This window comes from Terrapene carolina, unplaced genomic scaffold, assembly GCF_002925995.2.
Source record: "Terrapene carolina triunguis isolate 2854851 unplaced genomic scaffold, T_m_triunguis-2.0 Scaffold236, whole genome shotgun sequence".
Classification (NCBI taxonomy): domain Eukaryota; kingdom Metazoa; phylum Chordata; order Testudines; family Emydidae; genus Terrapene; species Terrapene triunguis.
Window position 1 is genome coordinate 12,578,379 of NW_020664587.1, and position 27,322 is coordinate 12,605,700.

General features: G+C 46.3%; 2 protein-coding genes across 2 annotated transcripts in view; one reads left to right on the forward strand and one right to left on the reverse strand.

Moving 5' to 3' along the window:
- HDAC1 (histone deacetylase 1) overlaps nt 1–18,964 on the forward strand; it is a 19,658-nt gene extending 694 nt beyond the window's left edge. The window contains exons 2-14 of the mRNA XM_026657114.2: nt 3,575–3,687; nt 4,893–5,010; nt 8,603–8,677; nt 10,232–10,370; nt 11,013–11,154; nt 12,865–12,957; nt 13,257–13,365; nt 13,549–13,689; nt 14,166–14,274; nt 14,394–14,524; nt 15,131–15,277; nt 16,897–16,945; nt 17,364–18,964. Coding sequence (XP_026512899.1) covers nt 3,575–3,687; nt 4,893–5,010; nt 8,603–8,677; nt 10,232–10,370; nt 11,013–11,154; nt 12,865–12,957; nt 13,257–13,365; nt 13,549–13,689; nt 14,166–14,274; nt 14,394–14,524; nt 15,131–15,277; nt 16,897–16,945; nt 17,364–17,391 — 1,394 coding nt within the window. The 3' untranslated portion in view covers nt 17,392–18,964. The remainder of the gene's footprint in view (nt 1–3,574; nt 3,688–4,892; nt 5,011–8,602; nt 8,678–10,231; nt 10,371–11,012; nt 11,155–12,864; nt 12,958–13,256; nt 13,366–13,548; nt 13,690–14,165; nt 14,275–14,393; nt 14,525–15,130; nt 15,278–16,896; nt 16,946–17,363) is intronic.
- A 2,358-nt stretch (nt 18,965–21,322) lies between these two features.
- On the reverse strand, nt 21,323–24,784 carry MARCKSL1 (MARCKS like 1). The gene is made up of 2 exons (XM_024199276.2): nt 24,415–24,784; nt 21,323–22,683 (listed from the first exon to the last, which is right to left on the reverse strand). Exons 1-2 carry the CDS (start codon nt 24,508–24,510, stop codon nt 22,051–22,053), a joined length of 729 nt encoding a protein of 242 aa, XP_024055044.2. The 5' UTR covers nt 24,511–24,784; the 3' UTR covers nt 21,323–22,050.
- Nucleotides 24,785–27,322: the final 2,538 nt, after the last annotated feature.

Genomic DNA, 27,322 nt, shown 5'->3' on the forward strand with positions numbered 1-27,322 from the left:
GGGACACTGGGGAAGGGGGCTCCTCGATGCTTCTGAAAACTTTCAGATCTATAGTGGTAATATCAATCAGACCTTTCTCTTTCTGTCTTCCTTCAGAACAGCTGCTTGCTTTTAGTTGGGGATGTTCTGTGGCCAGGGGTATTGTTTAATACCAGGCGTATGCTTGGTTGGATTGTGGGTGTAGGTACTGGCTATGGGCGGCAATGCTTTGTGTGTGTTTAATCATTCCATGACACTTCCCCAAATGTTGGGTGTTAGCTCCTGGTGCCCTGGCCAAATTGCAACCTGGGTAATTCTATTCTGCCTCTCTTTCTTCCCCCTGTAGTTCAGTGGGAGAAATCACAATCACATAACTGCTGTTTGCTGTTCCACACTTACTGCTGTGTTACTTGCCAGCAGGGGGTGTGCTTCAGTGATGGATGAAATGATCTCTTACAGGTTGTGATCTTCCTTCATAAAAGATGTTGTGGAAATATCATGTGTATCATAATTTTTTTAATCCTTGTAGCAGAATAACTATTAGTTGTCGTCTTGTGGGGTTAGGAAGCAGCCAGCACCAGGTCCCTGGGGGAGGGAGGGGGGCAGAGGGCTCTGTGCATCTTGCCTGTGGGTACACCCCCCCCCCCGCAGCTCCCATTGGCCAGGAATGGGGAACCACAGCCAATGGGAGCTTTGGGGGAGGTACCCACAGGCAAGGGCAGCACACGGAACGGCCCGCCCCCGCTCTTTCCCCCCTCCCCCGCCCGGGCTGCAAGGACACAGGCAGCACACTGCTGCCACCCCAGAGCCGCTCCTGGTAAGCGGCACCTGGCCGGAGCCCACACCCCAAACCCCTCCTGCACCCCGCAACCCAACCCCCTCCCCTGAGCCCCCTCCCACACTATGCACCTCTCCTGTGTCCCAACCCCCTGCCCTGAGCCCCCTTGTACACCCAGCACCTCTCCCGCACCCCAACCCCTGCCCCAGCCCTACATTCATGGCCCTGCATATATTTTCCCAGATGTGGCCCTTGGGCCAAAAAGTTTTCCCACCTCCTTGGTTAGGATGTGCTTGTAGTGATCATTCAGGCATCTTAGTATGGTTAATTTAAGTGCTCTGCTCCATCAGGTATATATCAGTGACTTTTATCTCTTCAGTACAGCAACTTGCAATGTTAAGCCCTGGTTCTAAAATGAGATCCACCCCTGCATGCGCACAGTACCCCATTGATTTCAATGGAGTGCTAGACAGGGGTCGACCCCTGCAAAACTTGTTGCTGGATTGGGACCTTAAGTTAGGCCAGTTACCATGATATTGCAAGTCTGACTTTCATCCTAATAATATCCACAGGTGATATGTGCACATAGGTCACAAATACTTTGATTTTATGTCTAATCAGTGCCACATTAATGCCCTGAGGTTTTTGGTGCATCCTTCAGGGTTCCTGGAAATACTGGTTTCTGGTGGTGGTGGTTGTGGGAATGCTGTACCTATATCAGTGACTGTCAGATGGTGAATGAAGGCTCTGTCTGAGGGTCCACAGTGCTCCTCGGGTCTGGAGACACACAGTTTTCACACGTGTACTCACGCATGGGTGATTGGTGATAAACCAGGGCTTTGTTGTCACGGACACAAAGGTGGTGTTTGTTTTTTGTTTTTGTTAGTTATCCTCTGTAAAAAACAAAACCAACATGCCTTAGTTTTATTGCTGTAAAATCTGAAGTGGGGACAAGGCACTTGTAGTTTTTATAACGAGGTAGCTAGGCAAAGTCAGCACTCTAGCTCCTCCACCGCCTGCCTATGCTTGATCTAACAGTAAAATTATGGTGCTTTGTCTCCAACGTGTTCTTACAGCAGGATAGTGTTAGTGATGATAAAACTTTTTTTTTGTAATCAGTCTATACATAGACTAGGATGCTAGTAGAGTCCAGCTTGTAATAGCATCTTAAGGTACGACTACACAGCAAAAAAAAAAAAGGGGGGGGGCGGTACTCTTAATTTAGTTTAATCTGAGTTAGGTAGTTTGGGTTAAAATAACAGTGAAGATCCAGCAGCTCAGGTTAGCAGCTCAAATTCAGTACAGGCTCCCTTTAGGCTTTAACTTGAGCCCGTAACCCAACTTAAAAGTGGAGTTGCCATGTCTTCACTGCTATTTTAACCTGATTTAGCTAACCCAAGTTAAGAACACACCTTTTTTTGCAGTGTAGACATGCCCTTAGAGGCTGCAAAGATATTCCCACTGCTTATGAAAAGAGAGCTGGTAAATAACTTGGTTTAGTAAAATAAACCTCAAGATAGACTGGTCAGTTCAAATCACTTGTGAGTTGCCCACTGTTAGTTTGGTATTTAGAAAGTGCTGGCTGCCAGATGATTCCCTAGCTAGGCTCTTCAGCTTTCTCTGTGGTTCTTTCAGGTCTTGTTAATGCTTGGGATTAACCTAATTTTCAGCATTGGTATTGCTGCACCAGTGCAAAGTTCTGTGGTAGACAAGGAAAGCTGCAGTCTACCCCAGTTTCAAGCAGAGTTAAATTCCACCAGTGGAAACTGTGGTTTTACTCTTGTCTACACTAGGGGAAGCGTAGAAAAGGTTTCAGTCTCTGCAGGCTGCGGGGGCAGTGAAAATTACTCCTGAATGTTGAGATCTATGATGAAACATTACAGACTCTCAACTGAGTCACCCGCCAGGCCAGATTGCCTCTCTTACCTCCTAGGATGGTTTGGGGTTGTGAAACTAATTGACTTTTTTTTTTTTTTTTTTTGGTCAATGTTGAGTGTGAATCACCCATAGGATAAGCCTTGATGCACAGCCTGGTAAGGATGGATGAATTAAAATAATTGGGGCCATAAAATATTAGGATTTTGTTGATCTTCAAAGTGCATTGCAGGCATTAACTGTCTTAGCAGCACAATACACATACACGTCTGCCCCTGCGAGTGAGGAAACATTATTGCCATTTTACAGACGAGGAAGATGAGGCAGAGAGTCCAAGTGATTTGCTTGAGGCTATTAGACAAGATGTTGTCTGAGCTGGCATTAGAACTCGAGAGTTCCTGGCTCCAGACCAGAACTTCGGCTACACAGTACTTCATTAAATACAGCAGAGTTAAAATTGATCCTAACCGTATGGAGGTGACCCTAGAAGGTTTCGAATTTTGGGAGATGGCGGCACTAAGGGACAACTATGTGTAAAATGTCTGTCAATGCTGTTCTTGCCCCTCAGAAGCTGCTTGTACATGGTGGGATCTTTCCGTGTATGGTACAAACTCGATTAACCAACCCTCAATGATTTGCCACAGTGTCACGTTCCCCAACATCTGTTAATTGCACTGAAAACTTCCTTGGTTTTCCAAGACATCAATTATCCAGTCTCCCATGAAACTATGAGAGTTGGTCTAAATATGTGAAAAAAAAAAAAAGGGGGGGGGGGTGGAGGAACATGACAAGCATACATATTGCTGTAGAAAAGAGAAAATGACAAAATAAAGGTCAGATGGGACTGAGTTCCAGGTGGCTCCTGTCATCTTCCTCTGCAGTGACGCTGCTCAGAGGAGAAAATGTTCTTTTCCACTGTAACCAAATGCTTATCGCTCTCAGGGGATGTTGGAAACTACTATTATGGCCAGGGCCATCCAATGAAACCCCACAGGATCCGAATGACCCACAACCTACTGCTGAACTACGGCCTTTACAGAAAAATGGAGATCTATGTAAGTATAGGCCCAGACACAGAGAGAGAAGTAGGAAGCTTGTCTGGAGGGGCTTGATCCACTTCCCGAGCTGTCACTGTATTGCAATGGCACAGGGTCTTGCAGACTGTCACGTGTTTTATTGGGAACTTGTGGAGAAACAAGATGGAGGAAAAAGAGTTGGAAAATATTCCTGAGGAATAGGTCAGGGTGAAGGTAATTCAAAGAGATTGTTGCTTTTAAGACTTCCGCTGGTCTTGTGTTTAGCAGGGTGTTCCTTGTTTTGTTCCAAAGTTCAGGTAATCTATATATAGGAAATGTTTTTCTCCCTATACCGTGACTGTTTCGTATGCCTAGGCATATAATAAAAAGCCCCAGTCTCCTATAATAACATTCCTCTTCCCCTTAGAACAGGGGTGGGCAAACTTTTTGGGCCGAGGGCCACATCTGGGTGGGGAAATTGTATGCAGGGCAGGGGGTTGGGGTGCGGAAGGGGGTGCGGTGTGCTGGAAGGGGCTCAGGGCAAGGGATTGGGGCAGAGGAGAGGTGGGGGATGTATGAGGGGGTTCAGGGCAGGAGTGCAGGAGGGGTGCGGACTGTGGGAGGGGGCTCAGGGCAGGGAGTTGGGGTGCGAGGTGTAGGCAGGGGGCTTAGGGCAGGGATTTGTGGGGCAGGGTGCAGGCGGGGATCAGGCTCCGGCCCGGCGCCACTTACCTAAAGCGGCTCCGGGGTGGCAGCGGTGCACACCGGGGCCAGGGCAGGCTCCCTGCATGCCTGCCCAGGCCCCACGCTGCACCACTCCAGGAAGCGCTGTGGCTCCTGGGGGGTGGGGGTAGAGCGGAGGATTCTGTGTGCACTGCCCTTGCTGCGCCTTCAGGTACCTCCCTCGAAGCTCCCATTGGCCGTGGTTCCCCGTTCCCAGCCAATGGGAGCTGCGGGGGGCGGTGCCTGGAGGCAAGGGCAATGCACGGAGCCCTCTGCCCCCATGCCCGGGGGCCGCAGGGCTCGCGGTGCCACGGGGGGCGATCCCGCAGGCCGGATCCAAAGCCCTGAGTGGCCGGATCTGACCTGCAGGCCGTAGTTTGCCCACCCCTGCCTTAGAAAGTAGACCTATTTTTGCTTTAATAGCACTGGCTTTAGCTGTTGCTATTCTTGAGAGTAGGCAGGCATTGGAGTGGGAGAAGGAATATATGTCAAATAAACCTTGTTTTGTTCTCTCCTTGCAGCGCCCCCACAAAGCAAATGCAGAAGAAATGACCAAGTATCATAGTGATGACTACATTAAATTTCTGAGATCTATTCGCCCTGATAACATGTCTGAGTACAGCAAGCAGATGCAGAGATGTAAGCGATGCGTATGGTATTGCAGCTTTTAGCCTGAATAGCTGTAGTCCTGGGAACCCTGGTTAGCTCTTAGAGCTCATTGTCAAAAGAGTAGAGAGAATCTTATGAAACTTGTCTTTTTTTTATTATTATTTTCATATTAACCTAACCACTTAGATTATTATTTTTTTGCCAGAGTTCCACACTCTTTTCCTCCATTGTGGTTCTGTCCCTAACTCCTTTGATCTTGAGATCGGTGGAAGCTCTTTCATCTTCTTTTCTAGCTTATAAACGGAACAGTGTGGACATACCTGTACAACAGGTATTCTGCATAAGCAACTTGTAACCTAAGGTTCTGGAGTTGTTAATGATGGTGACGTTCTGGGGACCAACTTTCCCAGATATCGGAAGGATGGGGTTTTTTTGAAGCAGGAGTACTGTTGTTGGTCACAGCATGGTAGATATGCAGAGAGCTGGTCTTTATTTTAGAATCTGTAGATCTATGTAATATTTTCATAATCTGGGAACACTAGTGTCACTATTTCCTATTGTAATAGGAGATATATTGTTGGTAACTGTCTTCCTTTTGGGGATATTTCTAGAGATCTGTGGAATTCATGTCCTTACCAGTATAAAATATTCTGTGACTTTTATCAGTCAGCATCAAGATATCTGGCTGCTTAAATTGTGGCTTCACAATTTGTTCTATTCTGACTAAGATTTAGCTCCTGCAAGCCCTGAATTCAAATTGACTTCAGCTGAAGTTCTGTGCACTGAGGGCTTTGAGGACCAGGCCCTCAATGCTGAAAGTGGTGTTAGTTTCAGTTCTGATGTCACACCTGACAGGCAACTTCAATCGGTATTATGCAGGATGTTGGACTAAATGACTAAAGTTCTTTCTGGCCTTAGAATATCCTTAGATGCATGGATTTTTTTTTTCTCTCTCCATGTGGAAAAATCTTTTGCAGCTTTCATGTTATAGAATCTTAAATACCTTTTCAGACTTTCTGCAGCTCTATGCTAACATTTTCCAGCAATTAATAGGTAATGAACTATAGTTTTCTGGCTGATTTGGACAAATAAAATGGCTAGGAGTTCACTAAAACAGTATATTGGTTGTGTGCACTCTCTTGATTCCGGAAATCTGTAGAATTGTTGGCCCATGGGGCTTATATTTATGAAGTGTATATGTAATCCCCTGTTAACTCTTGAAAGAGTTGTGGTCTAGAGGGTGAATTATATGCACTTTTAAACTATTGTGAGCCAAAATGCACACCGTATTTAGGCATCTGAGTGTAACGACTAAAGGAATGAGTAATATGTGTAATGTGTACCAAAGTACTTCCTGGGGTAAATAATATGCCTTAACATACTAAAGTACATATTGACACAAACCTAACTGCTTACCGCTGAGACTGGAATGGCTCATAAACACCCACACTGGTCTCCCTCTGGTCAGCTTAGCATTTTCTATACTGTACTTCCAAGCAAGGGTTTTACTTTAAGGAAATTAAATGTGAAATTTTTTTAGTACATATGGAGGTGAGACACAAGCCAATTCACAATTCAGTCCAATGACCCCTCCTTGACAGGGCTTGCAAAATATATCCACCACCACCTAGCCAGAGGACTAATCCGATGAGCCAGAAATAGAGATTAAAGATGGAGGTGATGGGGCCCCACCCCCCAAGTGCAAGGACAGTGCCTGGCGAGGAGCCTAGCCTCCTTTCTGTTCTTAGCTGTTGAGAAAGGAGTGGGTGCTGGGATTTCCACAGGGGTGCTATCATGGGGACTCCCATCTTTGATATGAGTGGCAGAGTGGCCTAATGAGTAGGGCACTAGACTGGGACACCTGTGTTCTATTCCTGGCTCTGCCACTGGCTTGCTGGGTGACCGTAGGCAAGTCACTTTGCCGCTCCATGCCTCAGTTTTCCCATCTGTACAATGGAGATAATGATACTGACCCCCTTTGTAGAGTGCTCTGAGGTCTGTTGAGGAAAAATGCCATATAAGAGCTAGGTAGTAGTATATTGGGCTCTGACTAGTGGGCATATGATGCTCCTGACCCTGCTCTAGCTGTTGGAAATGACAGAGAACTTTTTCTCTTCCCTGTCCAGAGCCACATATTGCTGTAAAAGGCTTGATCTCCTGGCTGCTTTGAAGGGCTTGGTGGGAAGAGGTCTCCGTATGAATGAATAGCTCCACCGTTTGCTTCTGCTTATACAGAGGGCCATATCTTTGCCAAGCAGAAGCAGAGTCACACTATTAAAAAAATTGTCCGTTTTGCTGCTGCCCACAAGGTTCTGAATGGTAGCAGTGATACTAAACGGTCTCTTTAATCTCAGTCCATCGATAGATATTCTGTGTGTCTGAAGACTCAAGAAGATTATACTGCAGCCATAAGGGCTAGAAATTTAATTTGTTGTAATGGGAAGCTTACATTCTGCAGCAACAGACCTCCCCACTTGCTGGGAATAGATTCCCACACATCTCTGATGAGGGAACTATTCAACCACTGCTAATGACCATGCCCCACTGGGGAACACTTGTACAAATTGGAACATTTCGGTTTGACTCTCCTGATTCTTACAGTCCATAAGAAACGAGTTCCATTTAAATCTGGAGACTGCTTAAACTTGCTCATTCAACTGTACTGTCTCCATGATTTTTCACTAGCCTTTTTGGAGGCGAAGAATTGAATGAAAGCACATTTCTCATGCTGGGAAGATTCACGGGAGATGAGTCCTGCCTAAGTACAAAGGGAAAAGTTCCGCTCAGCTTCATTACAACATACAGATTTTTGTAAAAACAGGTTTTGCAAAACATAGGCCCTATGAAACTTTTTAAAAATCATGTAAACATTTCTAATAGGAAAAATTCTTTGGAAATAAATGGTTTCCCTGCAGTGTTTCCAACCCAAACATGCTACAGGATTGAGAACCTAGAAGAAAAATTGGCTTTTTTTTTTTTCAATCCAAGCTATGAAATGCGCAAAGTAAATGAACAGCATACTTCATGAGAATCAGACTGAACTTTTGAAATGTTCAGTCTTGATAATCTAAGCTGATGTTAGTGACATATTGAAGGAGACCTGTTTACAATGTGTGATTTTTAAATTGATAGTGTCACGACTCACTGTCTAATACGATTAACTGACAATTGGGTTTTATTATAGTTTATCCCACTAGGTGGTGCAACTCTAGTGTAGATCCAGAGTGCATGTGAAATGCTGGTTTCATTCTTCAGTGTCTTAAAGTGCAGCAGGGGACTTGCACTTCTAGCATCTCTGTGTACCAGTGGAGAGCTTTTCCAACCTTAAGTGCAGGTTCTGTCCTTTCCTGCAAGCTGTCACAGTAATGGCAGGGGCTGAGCAAAGACTGAAGGGAAGGTTGCAACAACTGACTACTGATACAATGAAGTCTTTAGTGAAGGGATGATTGTCTACTTCTCATTGAACATTTTATTTATTATATACATGTAAATTAAATAAATGATGCTAATATATTTGATGCTCTACTGAGTCTGTTTATGTCCTTAAGTTAGATTTACAGCATAAACTTTGCCTCTGGTATGCAGGCTTGTCCTGCTAACACTTATGTCTTTCTTTTTCAAGTCAATGTTGGGGAAGATTGCCCGGTGTTTGATGGGTTGTTTGAGTTTTGTCAGCTGTCTGCAGGAGGCTCTGTTGGTAAGCACAAGAATCCTAGATGCTTTCTCTTTTTAGGAGAATGTCCATAATGTCGCTCTGTCAGAAAAGAAACATGATGTTGGAGACATTTCTAGATTCCGTAAAAGAATTGGTCTGACATGTTGTGATCATTCTCAAGCCCCGATGCATTGGAATGAGATTGGTCGGTGGTTGAGAATGCTTTATGACTGTATGTAAGGTCTGGGTCTTCAACATTAGCCATATTCTCACTAATCCAGAGATCACTTAAGTGGTCACGTTGAGGAATTTCTGTGTATGGAATGAAAGCATCGTGAATGACTTCGTTTCAGTAAAGCTAGCCCTCTGTTGTTGAAACCTTGGTTTATTTAAAGATATCTTGTTTTTTATAAAAACTTGCTCCAGGTCTGTGTGACCACAGCCTCAGAGCAGGTGTTTTGTTTTACAAAAAGAAATCCACTTGTCTCTCTCTTTTGATAAGAAGGAAAAATAAAAGCAGGAAGATTTCAACAAACTCTCTAAAACCTGTATCATTTAAAATAAAATGGCATCCTTATTCGTGAGTTTTTGCTGCAGTGTAATGCAGCGTTGAGAGACTTTTACTGTACATGTGCTTAAAAGCTTTGTGGCTTACTACAGACTGATAGATATCCTTATTTTCTGAAATATAAAGTCTGACTACACTCAAACTCCAAAAAGATAAACATATGCTTGTCCAGCTGACAGACACATCTGAAGTACCTATCACTAAGTATCTCTTATCACTAAGGCTCTGATCTTACAAAAGGATTCATCTGTGCTGACCCTTAGACCCATGCAAAGTTGCACTGAGCATAAGAATGGACATACTGGGCCAGATGGACCTTTGGTCTGAACCAGTATCCTGTCTTCAGACAGTGGCCAATGCCAGGTGCCCCAGAGGGAATGAACAGAACAGGGAATCACCAAATGATCCATCCTCTGTTGCCCATTCCCAGCTTCTGGCAAAACAATTCTAGGTTCTACCAAGATCTGAACCGCATGGAACCACACAGTGGAATTGTGTGCAGGCTCTAGGGTTTGTGGGAGATCCCTTTGCCTAGTTATCTGTACAAAGAACTAAACAAAGCTAACTGTGTACGTGACCTAAAACTATCCATGAAAGGTTCTCTTTAGGAAACCGATAAATAAAACTAAACTGTACTTTAACCGTGACTCGAGCTAGCAGGCTGTGGACCTGTTTTCAAATCAGGCTCCCCATTTATGTTCTGAACTAGAGGTGTGACATGGGAGCAAGACTGTACTGTAAAAATAGATGCTTAATCTGACCCTCCCAGCACCTTTACATTACACTGATCTCTCTTCTACAGAGATATTACAGTACTGTCACCCCCTAGCTGAGAGTCTTCTGCCTTACTGGTTTGTATGAGAAATCCAGTGTTGTTTAAACCTTTGATATTTGTACTGTTATACATGCAGGCATATGGAATGACACATGTGACCCCACAGGGCATGCTGCCTTTGTTTGTTCTCCAGAGTTTGTCAGGGCTCCATTCTGTCTTTCATGCTAATGTTCTGTAATTCTTCTCCCTGCAGCCAGCGCTGTGAAGCTGAACAAGCAACAGACCGATATTGCTGTGAATTGGGCAGGAGGCCTTCACCACGCTAAGAAATCAGAGGCTTCTGGCTTCTGTTATGTCAACGACATTGTCTTAGCCATCTTGGAGCTACTAAAGTACGTGCAGTACTTCTTATCCCTTTTTGTTTGTCCGTTCTGCTGCATTTTCTTTGAGTCCTTTCCACTTTCTTCCTAATTTGCTCCTTTTTGTTACCTTGTTAGCTGTCTTTTCTCGGGAGGGCTTAATCAGACGTCTTTTTTTGGATGCAGTGCCCTCTCTTCAGCAGGGGTTGCTGTACTTATGGTATGATGCAGTAGATGAAAGGCCTGGAGGCATTGTGTGATCACTCTTTGGTGCTTCTTCCTTGGCACGAAAAAGTGGCACTCCTGTAATTTGTGTCCTGATGGTTACCATCCTGGCGACTTTTGGCATGAGGCAGCTCTAAGTAGGAGGCTTGGACGTAAAATGTGCGATTCACTGGTTGAGTCTGTATAAACTGAATTGATCAAAGATCAGTTGCTGCAGCAGCAATAGCCACTTCGATTTCCTCGGTGATTCTTTTCCGCTGCCAACCAATTCAAGGCGTATGTCAGTGCTCTGCGTCTGTTTTGCTTAGACTCCAGAGAGAGACAGCAAATTGGTAACCATACAGCCTGGGGATTAGCACCAAGTTCTTTACTCTCCTCCCATTTGCTCTGCTGGTGAAAACAGTTTCCATTCTGAAGAAATGCAGCATTTTGACTCCATTCTGATTCTAGGTACCACCAGAGGGTGCTGTATATTGACATTGATATTCACCATGGAGATGGCGTGGAGGAAGCCTTTTACACCACAGACCGTGTCATGACTGCATCCTTTCATAAGTACGGAGAATACTTCCCAGGAACAGGGGATCTGCGGGTGAGACTGGAGGCTTAGTAGAAACTTCCCCTGGAATTTGATTTGTTCCATCTATTCACTATCCAACTAATTTCACCAAAATGCTGTTTCTGTGTTCGCTGGTTTAGATGGACTCTCTCAAAATGGCAGCCTTTGTTTAATAAGAAATGTGTGTGACAATTAATTTTTGTTCTTTGAGTGAGTGCTGAGTCTCTGTGGTGTTATATCTATTATACAGTAACAATGCCCAGACATCAGATGTCAGTTAGTCTACAGCCTCGTAGTGTGGGACTCTGAACATCGCATCTTGGTGGGCCGTATTTATTGGCAAACTGACTTCCATGCTCCCCTTGTGGCCCTATTGCTTTGATCTCACAAGTTATGCATGGTCTGGCCATGCCAGTACTTGAATGGGAGACCTACAAAGGAGCACCTTGTGCTGCGGAAATGGTACTGGTGATTCAGCAGGTGGCTTTCCTCCCTCTGAGTTGGTGCTGAGCCTCATGGCCCATGCTGGGACATGGTTATCTGGCGGTGCTGTCTTTCATATGAGACACAACTGTGGTCCTGCCTGCTTCTCAAGAGGTAGGGATGTTAACCCTAGAGTCATGGTCTGATACCAGTTAGGGTAATGGCATTCTCCTGACCTACATTTCCCCCTTGAGTTTTAGTTGGGTGTAGAATTGTCACTGACTGTCCTAAGTTATGGGATGATATGTACTTGTAGCTAGCTGCCACGTTCGATCTTAGAAGCGGCCACACTACAGCAGTGAGTGAAATTCTTTTTTTTTTTTTTTTTGTCAAGTGCTTTGGTATGGTAGTGTGCTCTGTAGATAGAAGATATTTAGTTGTTTTTAAAAATCAAAACTAGACTCTTGTAAGATTCCTCCAACTGTCAATACTGCAGGCTCAGCCTGGTATCGGACTGCAGCCTGATTTGCATTTTGCTCTGTACGTCCTTGCCAACAGTGTAGAGTCTGGAACTGGAAACTTGACGGCCAGTTTTCCGCTTTCCTTGATGCAGGGGAGAATAAAATCTGGCTTTTCTGCAGCGCTACTGGATCTGCACGACATACAGTTTTTACTAGCGGAATGTGCAACTGAGAACTCTCGGACCCAGAGTGAGACAGTAGATGTCAGTAGGAATTGTTCCTTCCCATGTATCCTATCACAGCAAGATGCTCTTCGTGTCTGTTCCTGGGATTGAACTTTCTGGGGCAAGCAGTAAAGTATTCTCAGTAGAGCATCCTTGCTTGTGGAACCTGTTTCCTCTAAAAATCTGCTATTGGCTTGTAACTGGGTCTGATACAAGGCCCACCTGTTTGGATTTTTTAATGACCCTCTCAACGAGGCCCAAGTTTCATAGAACTTCTGACTCCAATTTGACTCAGTTGAATGTTTGACTAGATGCTGAGGCAAGGGCTGTCATGTCAGTAGAATTCCAAGGTGCTGTTTTACTCCCTTTCTTGACTATAACCTCGCGTTATCAATCTCCGTTATCAGTCTAGACATTACTTAGCTTAGTTGAATGCAAAGGCCAAATGTACCCACTTTCCCCACGGCTAATCCTCTGTTGAAGTCACTGGAATCATGTCCGCTTATGTCCCCAAATGCCTTGGCTTGGATTCTGATAAACCTGGTGGAATCTCAGACTTTCCTTTCTGCGTTGGCACATGTATGTTGGCGTTTCTCTGGTGACCCTGTGGTCTTTCCTGTCTCTCACTCTAATAGGATATTGGTGCAGGCAAAGGCAAGTATTATGCTGTCAACTATCCTCTCCGGGACGGAATTGACGATGAATCCTATGAGGCAATATTTAAGCCGGTAAGCCTCTTTTTTCTGAGTGAGTCTTGGATGCTGCTTTGTCTTTTTCTAGTGGCACTCTGATGAGGGGAGGTGCAGTCCTGTGCTGTAAGATTCCCTAGTGTTTATTCCTACTTGACAATTATAGCGGGTCACTTGTAGACTCTTATCTGTAAGAGCTTCAATGTCACCAATATGGGAGGGAGGCAACAGCCATTGAAGCATCAGTGAATTTCATTGTGTTGCTGTGTCATGGATTTCAAATTGTGTTGCTGTGACACCGTCCCAAGGGAGTGTGTAACAACGGATTTCTTGTCCAGGTGATATCTAAAGTGATGGAGACGTTCCAGCCTAGTGCAGTTGCCTTACAGTGTGGATCGGATTCTCTGTCAGGGGACAGATTGGGCTGTTTTAATCTGACCATCAAAGGTAAGAGGACACTGCTTCTAGCAAAGCAGTCAAACCAGTGCGGTGGTCTTGAGGAAAGCTCAGACATGTAAAATACAGTATCTGTGGTGGCACTTGTGTGATTGATGTAATCACTGTGTTGAAAAGCTTACTGTCCAGTTACCCAGTGAGGCTATGAACTTTCTCCCATTCCCTATGCTGCAGGTCATGCCAAGTGTGTGGAGTTCGTAAAGAGTTTTAACTTGCCTATGCTGATGCTAGGAGGGGGTGGCTACACAATCCGCAACGTGGCTAGATGCTGGACTTATGAGACTGCCGTGGCTTTGGACACGGAAATTCCAAATGGTAAGACTATCATGTGTTGTATTGAGAGGATGGGTGTCTAGTAATAGAGCTTGGGGAAAATTTAAATTGCTCCGAGTAGGTGTAGGAGACCTGTGAAGTAGCCTGGACACTTCACTGGCTGCTGATTGTTATCGTGTTAGAGCTCTCTGAGCTACCGCTGTGTATGTGGTGTATTCTAGTCCTCTAGTGCCTCCTTAGAAACTATTTTTCCCCTACAGCACACAATGGTTGGTGTGTCCTGCCATCTCACTGAAACTAAAAGGCCTGTTGTGGGCACCATGGGGTTAAAGCAGCGAATAGTCTTTGGCCCCACTGTCACAAAGTTGTTTTTCTGAGCATCCCAGGAGAGCTCCAGTCACCCCAAAAGGAAATGTTCCATTTATTCTCATAGCACCTTGAAGCTCATGTGATGTTTGCTGTTTCGATACCAGACCAGTAACCAATCAAGGTTATTCTGTCTTCTAATCTTTGTGCAGAGCTTCCATATAATGACTATTTTGAATACTTTGGACCAGACTTTAAGCTCCACATCAGTCCTTCGAACATGACCAACCAGAACACCAATGAGTATCTTGAGAAGATTAAGTAAGTGTTGTCTGTTACTCCTAGCAAGATTGGTCCCTTACACTGGGGGCTTGTTTCTGTTAATGCCTTTTAGATCACCAGCATGTGGGGGTTTTGGTTTGTTTTTTTGCTGGTTGTAGGCAGCGGCTATTTGAGAATCTACGCATGCTCCCTCATGCCCCTGGTGTCCAGATGCAGCCGATTCCCGAGGATGCCGTGCAAGAGGACAGTGGAGATGAAGATGAAGAGGATCCTGACAAACGCATTTCAAGTAGGTGCCCGGCTGTGGGCATAGGTTGCCTTGCGTGATCACGGACCATGCTGCTGAACCTTCCCTTGGTGAAGCAGTGCTGTTGCTAGATAACTTCCTTAACGAAAGAATCTAGATTTAATATTAGAGCTCGAACTATTGCCAAAGCCTCCTGTGGGGAAATGACTGACAAAACACTGAAAGCTGCACTGTCCGTTTATGCTGCCAGAAGACAGGCTCCCGCTGTTCTAGCAAAAGTCGCCCTTTAGCTGTGAAAACACTAGCTTATATCCAGGCTGTCTTATGCCCTTTGGGTCTGGGAGTCAGATTTTCCCAGTGTGAAGTTAGTTAACCTGTTTGTGCTGGCAGCTCTAGACATTCTGCTGTAAACCTAACCCAAGGCGCATATACTTGTTACACTGAGAGATCTCCGGTTCTGACCTTGGCTGCTGCAAGTAGCTGGCTAAGCTGTGATTCTAGTAGGATTGTTGTATTGCTGCACAGTAGTAAAGATTTTTGGCACGGCCAAGCATTCCACATGTACCTTCCTAAATGTTTATTGCCTTACGGACCCCTGGGAAAAAGACTCCAGTGTGACTGAGGTAGCTTCTCCCTCTTTGCTCTCAGTGCGCTCTGCTGACAAGAGAATAGCCTGTGATGAAGAATTCTCAGACTCTGAAGATGAAGGGGAAGGTGGTCGCAAAAATGTTGCCAATTTTAAGAAGTCCAAGCGCGTAAAAGCAGAAGATGATAAGGAGGAGGAAGAGAAGAAAGGTAGGTGTAAAACTGGAACTAGCCGTATGTCGGACTGCTCCCTAGAGCAGGACTCTGTAATGTGAGGGATGAGTAAAGCTGCGTTTTTGTTGCAGAAGTTAATGTTTCTGCGGTTCATCTTATAGATTGCTGACGATTGATGTGTGAGAGATGATGTTTGAACCACTCCACTATCAATGGGAACCTTGAAGGAGCTGCCAGAGTTAAACCCGGGTTGCCTGGCAGGCTAATAGAGAACAGGAGTTTAGTAACAACACCCCAGTGATGCATGGGACTGACACAGTGCTTAACGTAGTCTGGAAAGAGCGTGTTGGCGTGGGGTCTCATAATCTGGGGCAGCTGCTTTGATAAGACAGCGCTTAAAGTGCGACCTGGCTTAATTAAAACAAACAAAAACAAATGTTGCCAGGTCTGTGACCCCGTCTAACTGTCCCCATCCTCGCATTTTAAGCACTGACTGGTGTACTCTCCATGAGTGCTCTAATTTCACCCAGGCTGGGGAAGTTTCTTCTTCCCCAAGGCAAAAAAGACTCTGCTCTCTCCGATTCTGGTTTTAGGTGGGTTTACCAAGGTCAGCTCTGGTCTGGCAACTGTTAAAATCTGTCCTCGTGTCACCATCCCAACAATTACCATGAAGATGGAAAAACAAAGTACTGGGCTTTGAGACAATGTCTGATACTTCTGTGCTATTGCCCTCATCGCTCTGCTCCAGCAGGCCTAATGATGATCATCCCTCTGCTAAAGGTTCAATGTGAGGCTTTAGGTATTTTGGGAAGAAGAGGAACAAACATCTGAGTCGTTTGGTTCCTTGGGGTTATAGGCGTCATAACCCCAAACTCCTTCAGAATACCACATTGTCTAGCCACTAGCCCTAATTACCTTTGCACCGACTTGCTGCAGTGGGGCCCTCCTAGTGTCTCTCTTTGGTGACAGTTCTCTTCATTGGTAGAGTGAGCATAGTGCTGTGAATCAGTGGCTAGTCTACCTTTAACAAACTACAGGCCACATGTGCGCAAATGCAGCCTGAGCCACTGACCGTTCTAACCTGTTCCAAAGAGAAATACGCATGTAACAAGCTTAGAATGAGGTGACTGTTAGTGGAGTCCTCAAAATAACTACATAAAGGCTACAACCTGAGCTGTATCATTGCGGGCTCCCTGAGATCTGGTATAATACAGCGTGTTGCCAGATTTGCAAAAATCCTTGTCACTGCCACCCAGAAACATTCTGTGGCTTCAAACACAAGCTGTCTGACTCTCTGCTGGTCTGTTCTTTCTTTTCTTGTTGCTGGGACAACTGCTGTAGTTACTATGAAGATTTATGACTCAGATTGGAGGACAATAGAATACGGAGCTTCAGGGTGCCACAAGTGGCTCAAAACAGGTTGCTGCCCCAGACTATGGCTTCAAGTGTGGATACCTGAAGGGTTCGCCGGTTTCCAGACTCTGCCCCACACATGCAGAGTAGCTGGCATTATCTGTTTTTCTACTGTAACTGCCTCACCAGTGATTTCTAATGTAATTGGACCTCCCTGACTGGTGTCTGATTCTGCCAGGTGGGGCTGGTGAGTGGTTGCTATTTCTGTGCCTCTTTGCTATTTGGGTTTTTTTCTTTTCTAGATGAGAAAGAAGAGGAAAAAGCCAAAGAGGAGAAAGCAGAACCCAAAGGGTGAGACCTACTTCTGCCTTATGGATTCCCCCCCCCCCCCCACACACACACACTAGGATGCAATGTGACTTAGGTGCTGGGGAGTTGAGCAGCAGGATGGTTTTCTAGGTGCTCCCTGTAGGTGACTTTCTGAGTTTCTCCATCTGTAAATTATAGATAATACCCAAGGCCCTCTTTTGGTAAAGCACTTTGAGGTCCTTGGATAAAAGGTGCTAGAGAAGTGCTTAAAAATATTTTGCGATGTGTGTAAAACTTCATTGTGTGTGTGTAAGATAAGGACCGATGTTGGTGCATCTGTTAGGACAGGACCTAAGGGTAAAGGCTTTAACATGTTACTCCACTGTTTTGCTACAGCTTGATCACAATCTGATTCTTTTGTCAGTTCCTTAACACACGCTCTCCACTCTTGGCTCTACAGGGTAAAGGAAGAGACTAAATCAGCCTAAGATGACTGCAGCTGGACAATACCTTTCAGTACATAGTTATACGTTTGCTTCTCTGGTAGCCTCCCATTCCACAGGGTTTATATTTTATATGTTTCTGTATATATTTCTATATAAATATATAAATGACTTAAGAACTGTAAATTATTCCTTGCTGCATTCCGCTGAGAGCAGATGGGGAGGGTTCTGAGTAGACAGACCTGCACTATTCAGAATTAGTGACAGGGAAGTTTCACTCTTGCCTTCCGCTGCCTCTCTGGTGTGTTTTTTAAAAATCATTTTCCTCTTCTCTACCCTCTCTTTGAAATAGCCCTTGGGAGAATACTGAATTTTATTTTATTTTATTTTTTTTAAATATAAAGTAGAAAGTGTCTGACTTTCAAGTCAGGTGGAAATATGGCCATGAAACTTTGGGAGAACTTTTGAGTTCCCAACTTATGCCTGTGAGAGAAACTGCTCCTATGGTCTTTGGTCCAATTACACCATAGTAAGTAACTGCAAGCTGATGCCAGTTCTCAGGGTCAAATAGTGCAGTTCTTGACTAAAGTTGGCTATCTACCGCAGTGGATTTGTGGAAGGAGTTGAAGCAGTTTGAAAGCAAATATGTAACGTTCCCTGGTGTAGCAGCCCAAGGTGCCCTGTTCTAAGGTGTAGATCTGGATAGCACAAAATGAAAACTGCCAGCTAGCTGGTGTTTTAAATAAAACTTTCTAAAGTGGATTATTTTAAGTCAAGTTAGTGTGGCAGCATTATACATCTCATATGAGAGAGAAGGGCTCAAAAGAATATTTTTCTTCATATACCAAAACCCCTATGTGGGGGGAAATGCATTACTGCCTATTGTCTTCCTGCGTAGCTCTCCCTGCTTTTTCCCCCTCTCGACTACCCGTGATTACATAATGTGCATTCTGAGTGCTGATCTAGGTCCTAGACTGAAACCACTACAGAAATCCCAAGTCAGCTAAAGACCAGCTTGCGAAGAGCCTGGTTGAAGCTGCTTGTCAATGTGGCACTTGCTGAAAATTCTCATCTGATGTGAAGCACAAATGTTTTTAGATAGGACCTTTCTCCTTGTTGTCCAGGCCAGTAACTGGGGGGAACCTTTTGAACCTGCAACTTAAGCTGCTCTCTTTGTAATGGAACAGCAGCACCCCCCGTTGCTTGAGAACAGAACTGGCCTTTACCTTGCATCTCACGTCTCATAACTAATCATTGGATGAGCTTTCTGTGAAATGCTTCACTGAGCTCCAGCCTTGCAGAAGTTCTGCAGGCAGCTTTCACTTGCTGTTTTCTCAGGGGGATACCTCTGTCCACTAGAGCATCTGTACCTCCCACAGAGCGCTGCTGATGGTTTCAACTCCAGTAATGCTGCTAACTTAACACAGGTTATTTTTAAATGTTTTATTTTTTTAAGTACTCTTCTTTTCCACCATCTCTAGTCTCTTGAAGCTGACTGCGGCTCCTCCTGCTCTTTTACGTTTTTGTGAAGTGAGAGATCGCTGTATCTGTGTGTCTGGGGGGGGAAATATATTGTGGTTTTTTAAAAGATGCTTTTTATTTTGAAAATCTTTGTAATAAAAATGACACATTTCTATGTTGGTGTGAATCTTACCCTTCTTTGTGGTCAGAGGACATAAAAGGGAGGGAGGGGGTCTACTTGTTGTAGATCGTAGACTAGTGATGACAAAATAATATAGATCACTGTTGAAAAACTTAACCATTGAAATTCAAGGCTTTGGGTGATTGCTTACTGTGTCCTCTATCCCTATTGGTAAGCAAACTGCCCTGTATTCATCCTTTGAAGCCACTGTATTTATAGCAGGACTGAATTTGCTCTGTTGCTCTTTTCATTTACAGGTCCCTGTATAGGCCTTACCTTCCTTTCAACTTTTCTTTTGTTTAAAGTGTTTACGGTATCCTAATTCTCCAGCTGCCCCTTTGATGAATGGCTGGGTCTGTTTGCCATGGTTCCTGCATTGTATTCCCCCTTACATTTTACACTAAGCATTAGAGAGACATTTCTTCTCTCCTCTCCCTTTAAGCAGCTCTCAGCTGTTCTTGTGCAGCACTGTCCTCGCTGCAACTGGGGTGTGCACCTTGGTTTGGATTTCCCCTGGAGAACTGAGTAGGTCAAGTCTTTCTCATTGCTGAGAACGTTGTTTCAGTCCTTCCTGAAGTTGATTATCTTCAGTCTGCTACTTAATTAGGAGGCAGTTGACTTCTGCCACTTGGGCAGTGACTGCTGGTATAATTGGAAGAGGGGAAAAAATGGGGTCAGGCATAGCACTGTTTTGTTGTAGTTCAACTGAAATCTAGAAACATCTTAAATGAGATGAGTGGGTTATTGTGCCTGATTCAGTTCTAAGATTCTTACTTGCTATTGTGTAAGGTGCAGAAAATCAAAGGTTCATAAACTAGTATTTCCCTACATGGGGAGCAACCTATTCCAGCAGGAAGCCTAGTGATGGGTCATAATTAATCCTTTTAGATCCCTTTCATTTATCCCCTTTGTCAATTAATTTGAAGGGGAGGATGGGCATCTCCATTTCCAAGGGATGAGGCAGTGACTACAACCCATATTGTATTGTCAGCTTGTGAACATTAGCATGCAAGTCTCTGTGGTTCAGTAGTGCTCAAAATGGCTGCCACACAGCTCTCCAGTACTGGTACAGTTAACCCTATAGCAGCACATACCATTGCATGTGTAAGAATATAGGTTGTAGAATGATCCCTACCAGTAAGTGCAGCTGTGCCCATTTCTATGGACCTGCAGCATGTACCACCTTCAAAAGGTAAGTTAAAGAGGTGACAACTTTAATTCTGCAGGACAATATGGACAACACACCAGCTGTGCTGAAGGTACCAGTTTCACAACCAGATCTTATGCAGTAGAGACGAGACTTGAGCTAGAGATCAGTCAAGTTTAGCCTCATAGCACTGATGGTAGGGTGAATGCTCTACCACAGGATAGTTAATGGGGTAAAGTACTTTGCCATACATAGTCATTCTACTATAGCAGCTGTCAGTCATTACAGGCAGCAATCCACCTTTTGAAGGAGAGGCCTATAGCTGCACATTTCCCCTGTGCGCTGTCTGTCTGATTGGGGGACACCTCAGCCAAGACTTCTCTAGAAGTTTATTAAAAAAGACTCCTGAATGAGAATAGGTACAGACTACAGCCCCAGTACAATACAAATTGAGCCTTTAAAAGGTGCAGCCTTATCATATCATTGTTGCTCCTGCCCTCTGGTTTTACAGAAAAAGCCTGGCCTCTTAAGTGAATAGAGAAGACTTCACACTTGTTTAGTTTCCAGCTGTACCACAGGCTCCTAGGTGAGTTTGGACAAGCCACCTAATCTCTGCCTGAATTCTGACTGTAAAGTGTTTACTTCCCTACCTCAAGGGCTCTAGATTAAATTAATTACCAAGTGTTCCCCCTCTCCCAGTGATCAGCCATGCATGTCTCACACAACCCCAGTCAAGTCATTACAGGCTTTGTCTATCAATCCAAGTGGTCTTTTAGAATTAGCTTATTACCTCTCTCAGAACTGGAAGGGACCCTGAAAGGTCATACCCAGTACTGATTTTTGTCCCAGAGCCCTAACTGGCCCCCTCAAGGATTGAACGCTCAACCCTGGGTTTAGCAGACTAATACTCAAACCACTGAGATCAATATGTTGTAGAGACCATTAACTAAAGAATTCATTTAGGGAGAAGTCAGGTTCACACAACATGCAAAAACATTACACACAGCATGGGGCAGTCTGGGACACAGACCCTGCAGAACAGTGGTGTGTAGCTTGTCCAGCTTTAGATGCGCTCAAGTCAATTGAGTGCTACTACAGTTAGCAATAAAATGATTAAGTGCAACAGCCATTAGGCTAAATAAGCATCTCCTTCAGTATCCCAGACAAAGTCAAGAAGTATACCCAGGAAGGGGTCACCATTTATTCCTTTCAAATGTTACAAGGAAACCCAGACAATTTTTTTTTAGAGTTAGAAAATTGCAAATCAAATGTTTTGGCCATTAAAAATTATTTACAGAGAAAACAAAAAAACTTCACATTATACAGTTTGCACTCTCCCTCCCCCCACCCCAGAAAAGTTACCCCTTAGAAGTAAAATTAAACACAGCGGACTTACAAGCTTTATGGGTTTAAGCCAATAGTAAGACATTATAAAAAACTAACCAGATTAGCTTTTAAACTGTTTGTTTCTATAAAAAGCCCAAAATACTTTAAATGAAGTCAGAACCAGGAATTTAAACCAAGAAAAAGAATCCGTTGAACAGTCAGTGGCTTATTGGACTTTGAAAGCTGCTTGGAGGATTAGTGGAAAAGAGGCAGTAGATCAGTAGAGAGCCCAGAGTTTGGTGTAATAGATGGAGCATGACTAAATTCCAGTTATGTCCAGGATCATCTTCCTCCAGGTTTAAAGGATTCAGGCAAACTAGTCCCAAGTGGTGGTGGTGGGAATCCAGACCAGTTTTCTAACAGTGAGCTGCATGGAGGGGGAAGGAGGGAAATAATTCAGGCATCTTAATTTTAGGTGTTGTCAGTTCTACTTTGAACATACAGGTGTGTGGGCAAGGCAGCAAGTCCACGGTGTTATTGGGAGGAGGATGGCACAAAGTCTTTAAGTTATGATAATGTCAAGTGGGCTCTATTCTTCCTTCTGCTCAGTTGCTGCAGGTGTTGTACTGGCCTCAGGCTCCACGGGTTTTGAGGACTCCTCTGGCTTAGCAGTAGCCTCCTGGCTTTCCCCCAGCTGCTGCTCCTGTTCCTCTTTCTCCTTGGCTTCCCCTGCTTCTGCATCTTCCCTTTTAGGCTCCGCTTCCTGCTGCCCCTCAGCAGCAGCCGGACTGCTGTCCACTGCAGCAGCTTTCTCCTCCGCTTTCTCTTCCTGTGTTGTACTGGTCTGCTCCATTTCATTGGCAGAGCAGGTAGGGTTCTCCTCTCCTTTGGCTTCTGCTTTGGCCTGGTCATCTGTGGGAGAGGACACAGCAGAATCCCCAGCCTCTTTCTTGTTCTTCCTGAAGGAGATCCCGCTCAGCTTGAAGGGCTTCTTGAAAGAGAACTTCTTCTTCTTCTTGGGGGTCTCCTTGCAGGCTGCAGCACCATCAGGCTTGGCCTCCCCACCTTCAGCAGCTGGGGCTGGCTCAATGGCATCTCCACTGCCAGACTCTGCCTTGGCCTCATCTTTGACTGGCTCCGCAGATCCATTGCCATTCAGTGGTGGGGCTTCTCCATCAGCCTTTGGTGAGACATCCCCATTTATCTTCACATGGCCATTCTCCTAGTGGAAGAGGGAACCATGACATATTAGATACTATAGCTAGACCCTGGAGATCCAGAATACCACCACTTCCCCCAGACCTCAGTGACTTTAGCTGGTAGGATTAAAAGGCGTTGTCACCTCCCGGAGATGAGCTGGTGGTGGCTATAAAACCCAATTCTTGGGAAAACTGATCAGGAGGCAAAAGCTAGGTCAGGAGCATGCCCCATGATATGCTCACTAGCCAGCGAGTCAGTCTCACCTGGCAGAGAGCAGGGTGAGGAGTGGAAGGATTTCCCAGTGGCTAATGCACAAGGCTGGAGCTCTCTTCCCACGGAGTTCAGGCAAGTGAGCCTTGGCTCCTGCTCCAGTCCAGGGGCTCTATGGCTGATGGGGGGGGGGAAAGAGGGTACAATTGGCAGATGGGGAGGAATGTACTGGGAGGAAGGGGGGGTGCAGTTATAACCCTCTATCTGGAACCCCCCCCCATAGCCTAATGGAGCAGGCGTGCCCCGCAATTAACCCAGTGCTGGACAGCCCGGCAGAAACTCAGTCCCAGCTGGTCAGTTGCCAGCGCAGGTGAGCCAGGCCCTAAATTCAGGGGGATAAAACGGGGGGTGTTCGCCTAAGAGGAACCGCTACTGCGGCGCCACCAGCTGGCGCTCGCGCTCCACCTCCAGAGCCCGGGCGGGGTGGGGAGCTTGCTGCCGCCCGCCAGAGGCATTGTTGCACGATGCAAGCGGGGGGGGGGGGGTTCAGCCGTGACTGCCCCCCCCCCCCCCCCCCTCCCCAAGCCCCCCTCCCCAAAAAAAAAAAAAAAAAAGGCCCCCCTGTCCCTCCCTGGGGGAGCCAGCCCTGCAATCCCCCGCCCCCGGGTAGAGCCGCAAAGGGGAGGTGTGGGGGGGGGGGTCTCAGCTCCCCGGGAAGAAAAACCTCAGTGATTCGAATTGCAAAGGTCCTTAGCCTGGCTGCATTCATTGTCCTTCCCAGCAGCGTTTCCCTTCGCGTCTCCTCGCCCCGCTCCAGAGTGCGCCCTAGCGAACCCCCCGCCCCAGTGCGATTCCCCGGGGCTTCGGCCACTGGTGTATTTGGGGTGGGTAGAGGAACGCAGCCCCCCCCCCCATTAACTGGAGGCGCTTAGCAAACGCGTGAGAAGCTCTCGCCCCTCCAAACCAGACCCCTCGAGCCGCCCGCGGGAGCTCGCCGGGGTTCGCCCTGGAATGCGGCCACCGCCGCCCCCACCCCCTGTTCTGGACCCGGGTCCTGCCTTTGTTTTCCACCGAGCACTCGGGGCTGCCCGGGGCTTGAGCGCCAAACAAAGGCAGCCCACGCCGCGGTCTCCAGCAAGACCCGGGGAGGGGGACAAGGAACGGGCGGCGGGGAGACCATGGCAGTAAAACGCAGGGGGGGGGAGGGGATCGGAGATTGCAGGGTGGGGTCGCACCCCTCCCCCCCCCCCCCCATGTTTGGGGCACGATCCCCTCCCCCAGCCAAGCGGGTTTCGGGGGGCTCACTCGCAGGGCAGACCCAGCGCGCCAGGGCTATGCTTTCTGCAGAGAAAGGAGCCAGGTGGAAGGGACAGCGCCTAATTCGCCTCTGCAAAGCTGGAGGGTCCCCCTCCCCCCCAACTCCGGGGCGGGGGCGAAGACTTTCCAGTAGCCCTAAAGCTCCCCCCGGAGAGCCCCCTTCTTATACCGGGGGAAGGGGACAAAGCAAAGATCCAACCCCCCCAAACCGGGCAGAGAAACCCACCTGGCCGTTTGATTTGGAGGGAGACACCGCAGCAACATCGGCCGATTTCTGAGCCATCACGTCTCCTTTGGCCGGTTTGGAGCCCTGGCTTCCCATGGTGGCTGGAGGGAATGGAGGCGCACGGAACAAAAAAACGATGGTGAAGCTCCTAAAATCCTGAGATGCGGGGGGAGGGAGGGGGGTTAAAGCCACTCCCCGCTGCCCCAAACTTCTGGGCAAACTCCTGGTAGCACAAAAAGCAAAGCGACAAATCCGAGGAGCGAGGGAGACGCGCCCTCACCGGGGAGATCAGCTCGGTGCCCCCCGTCTCCAGGGTCGCAGCCAGCTCCGCGCACTGAAGTAGGGACCGACGGAGAGGATCACTACACCCCTCCCCGCCCCAAGCGCCTGCTAATAAGCGCGCAAAAGCAAGGGGCGTGTCGGGCATTTAAATACCCGCCCAATGGCAGGCGTGGGGAGGGGACAGGCAGGAGCTGCGCCCCCCATACAATGGGGAACGTGCTCGGGCTGGGAGATGCTCAGTGGGAAAATAGGCCGTTTATCCCCCTCCCTCCACAGCGTTTGCAGTTAACGCTGGGGGGGGTGTTACAGGGATGGGGGGTGGCTTGTGTGGGTGATGAGGGGGTGAGCACACGCTAGGTGTGTGTCTGGGGGGAAATGCAAGAGAGGCCGCTGCATCTTGCCAGCCCCGCTCAGTTCTTATTTGGAGAATATCTTCTATTGGTTTCCTGGCTGGAGGAAAAAGTGCAGGGTCTGGCCCAATGGGCTACAAGACTTCAGAGCCTCAAGGGAGTTTTTCGTGGCGGGAGGAGGGGAGAGATTGGTGTGGTAATCAGATTGTTGCCCCACCACCACCAGCAGCAGTGTAAAAATGAAACTGATTGGAAACAAAAGTGAAACCGACCAGTCTGTTTTCACTCTACAAGGTGAGTCAAAGGCAGAAATAAACACATACAGGTGGGAAATTAATTGGATGGTTGCTGTGGTTTTAGTTTTCCAGTTAGTCCATCTGCTTAAACATCGCCCTTCTGTCTGAAGTTTGTACAGTGTGGTCTTACAACTCAATCGCCCCTTAAAATGTCTAGCGCTCCAAGAAGTTATTTTTTCTCCATTTTCCCCTCACTTTGTCTATGTTGTGCATTTGACAACACTTTGTGTCAATTTAGTTTCCCTGTTTCTTTGGTTTCCCCTTGCTGTTTGTGTGGGACTTTCATGCAGCAACAGGGGAGAGAAAGATCTTGAGCAAAATAGGAAAACGTCATTGTAAAACCACAACAATTTCAAGGCAGATGTAGCATCTGAAACGACATCCAGCTCGTTTTTTAAAATTTGACTAGATTTCAAATTGACAGTGTCCCTATAATAGGGAGAGGGTGGTCTTTATAACACAGAAGAGAATTTTCTTTTAGAACCTATGCATGGGCTTCATTTTCATAAGTGATGAGCACATGCAGCTCTCATTAATGTCAGCTGGAGTTGTCTGCACTCAGCGTTGCTGAAAATCAGGCCCTTACGATGTTTAAACTGGCTGTGTCCATTTTAATACATCAGTAATTTCATATGTAGGCCTTGGTCCTGCTAGTCCTTGCCCATGGCACAGCAGGGACACCAAAGATTTCATGATCCGGGGAAGATAGCACATGGGCACACGTAAGGGCATTGTGGTCCACATGCATCTGCTGCTGTAGCAAAGGGATGGGGTACGGATGGAGAATGGGTATGTCTAAGGAGACATGATTTTAACTATGATCATTCAAATAAGGTCCTTGGCTACTGGCTCTCCGTGGTGCCCTCATTCCTGCTATGACATGGATTGCACAGCAGTGTTTCATTCCTGCAGGACTGGGGTCCCCTGTGCTCCCATCCTGTTCATCACCTCTTACCTTGGGCTTCTAGGTGCATTGTTTCTCCCCAGCCCCATGGTTACCCTGCCGTCTTGGGAGTCAGTGGGCTTGAGGCTCAATGCAAACCGTGAATGCTTGGCTTTAACTGCCCCATATGTAGCTTCGCGGGAGCGCAAGAGCCTAGCGCACCCAGCTGCGGCCTGCACAAGGCAGTGTAGGATCAAGGCCAGCAGCATCTAGGATGGAAAACAATGGGTTGTTGTGTTTGTTTTACCAACAAGGTCATGTTTTGTCTTCCCCCTGCTGGAGCAATATTTCTGTGTTAATTATATTGGGCCACAGTTGTCCTTATTGACTCTTGGTTTCCAGTTGATAAAGCCTTTGAATGGCTGCCATGCGGCTTCTTATTTGTCTTCCTGATCTTTAATCCATATCTCAAATCTGGAGTTGCCCAATTGGCCACAAGGGTTGCAAAGGAGCCATTGAGGATTTACAGGAGTTAAATAATGCATGCTTTCCGAATTAGCACATGTAGCTAGGCCCCCATTTGCTGGAAAGAGGTGAGTGGGTCTAGTGAATCCATAGGGTGTGTTGAGTAAACACACTGTGATGTTTGAGTTCAGCATGAAAGATTTTGTTCTTAAACAAAGAACTTGAGAGCAACCCCCACCCCCTCTCTTTATCTACTGGGACACAAAGAGAAAACAGCCAGGGAATTGGAAGTTACAGTTGTTGCTCTTTTCTGCAAAAGCAGGCGTGTCAGTCTTGTTTGATGTTTTCTGGCTTTGGTCCGTTTTAGTGCAGTCCCTAATGTTATTAAACCATAGCTAATTAATTTTCTTTTTGAGTGGTTGGAGTGATTTTACAGTAGTGCTCATGAAAGGGACCATCTTGACAGCCGTGGAGACTAATTGTCTTCTGTTTATCTACAAAACAGGTACAGCACGGGGAGCCCCATAGCACATCACCAATATTTCTCTCCCCATAACTGGAGTAGAGACAGGAGAATTCCGTCTTTGGAGTCCATTCGTTCCTTGGCCTCTCTCCTGACGCTGCCAACACGG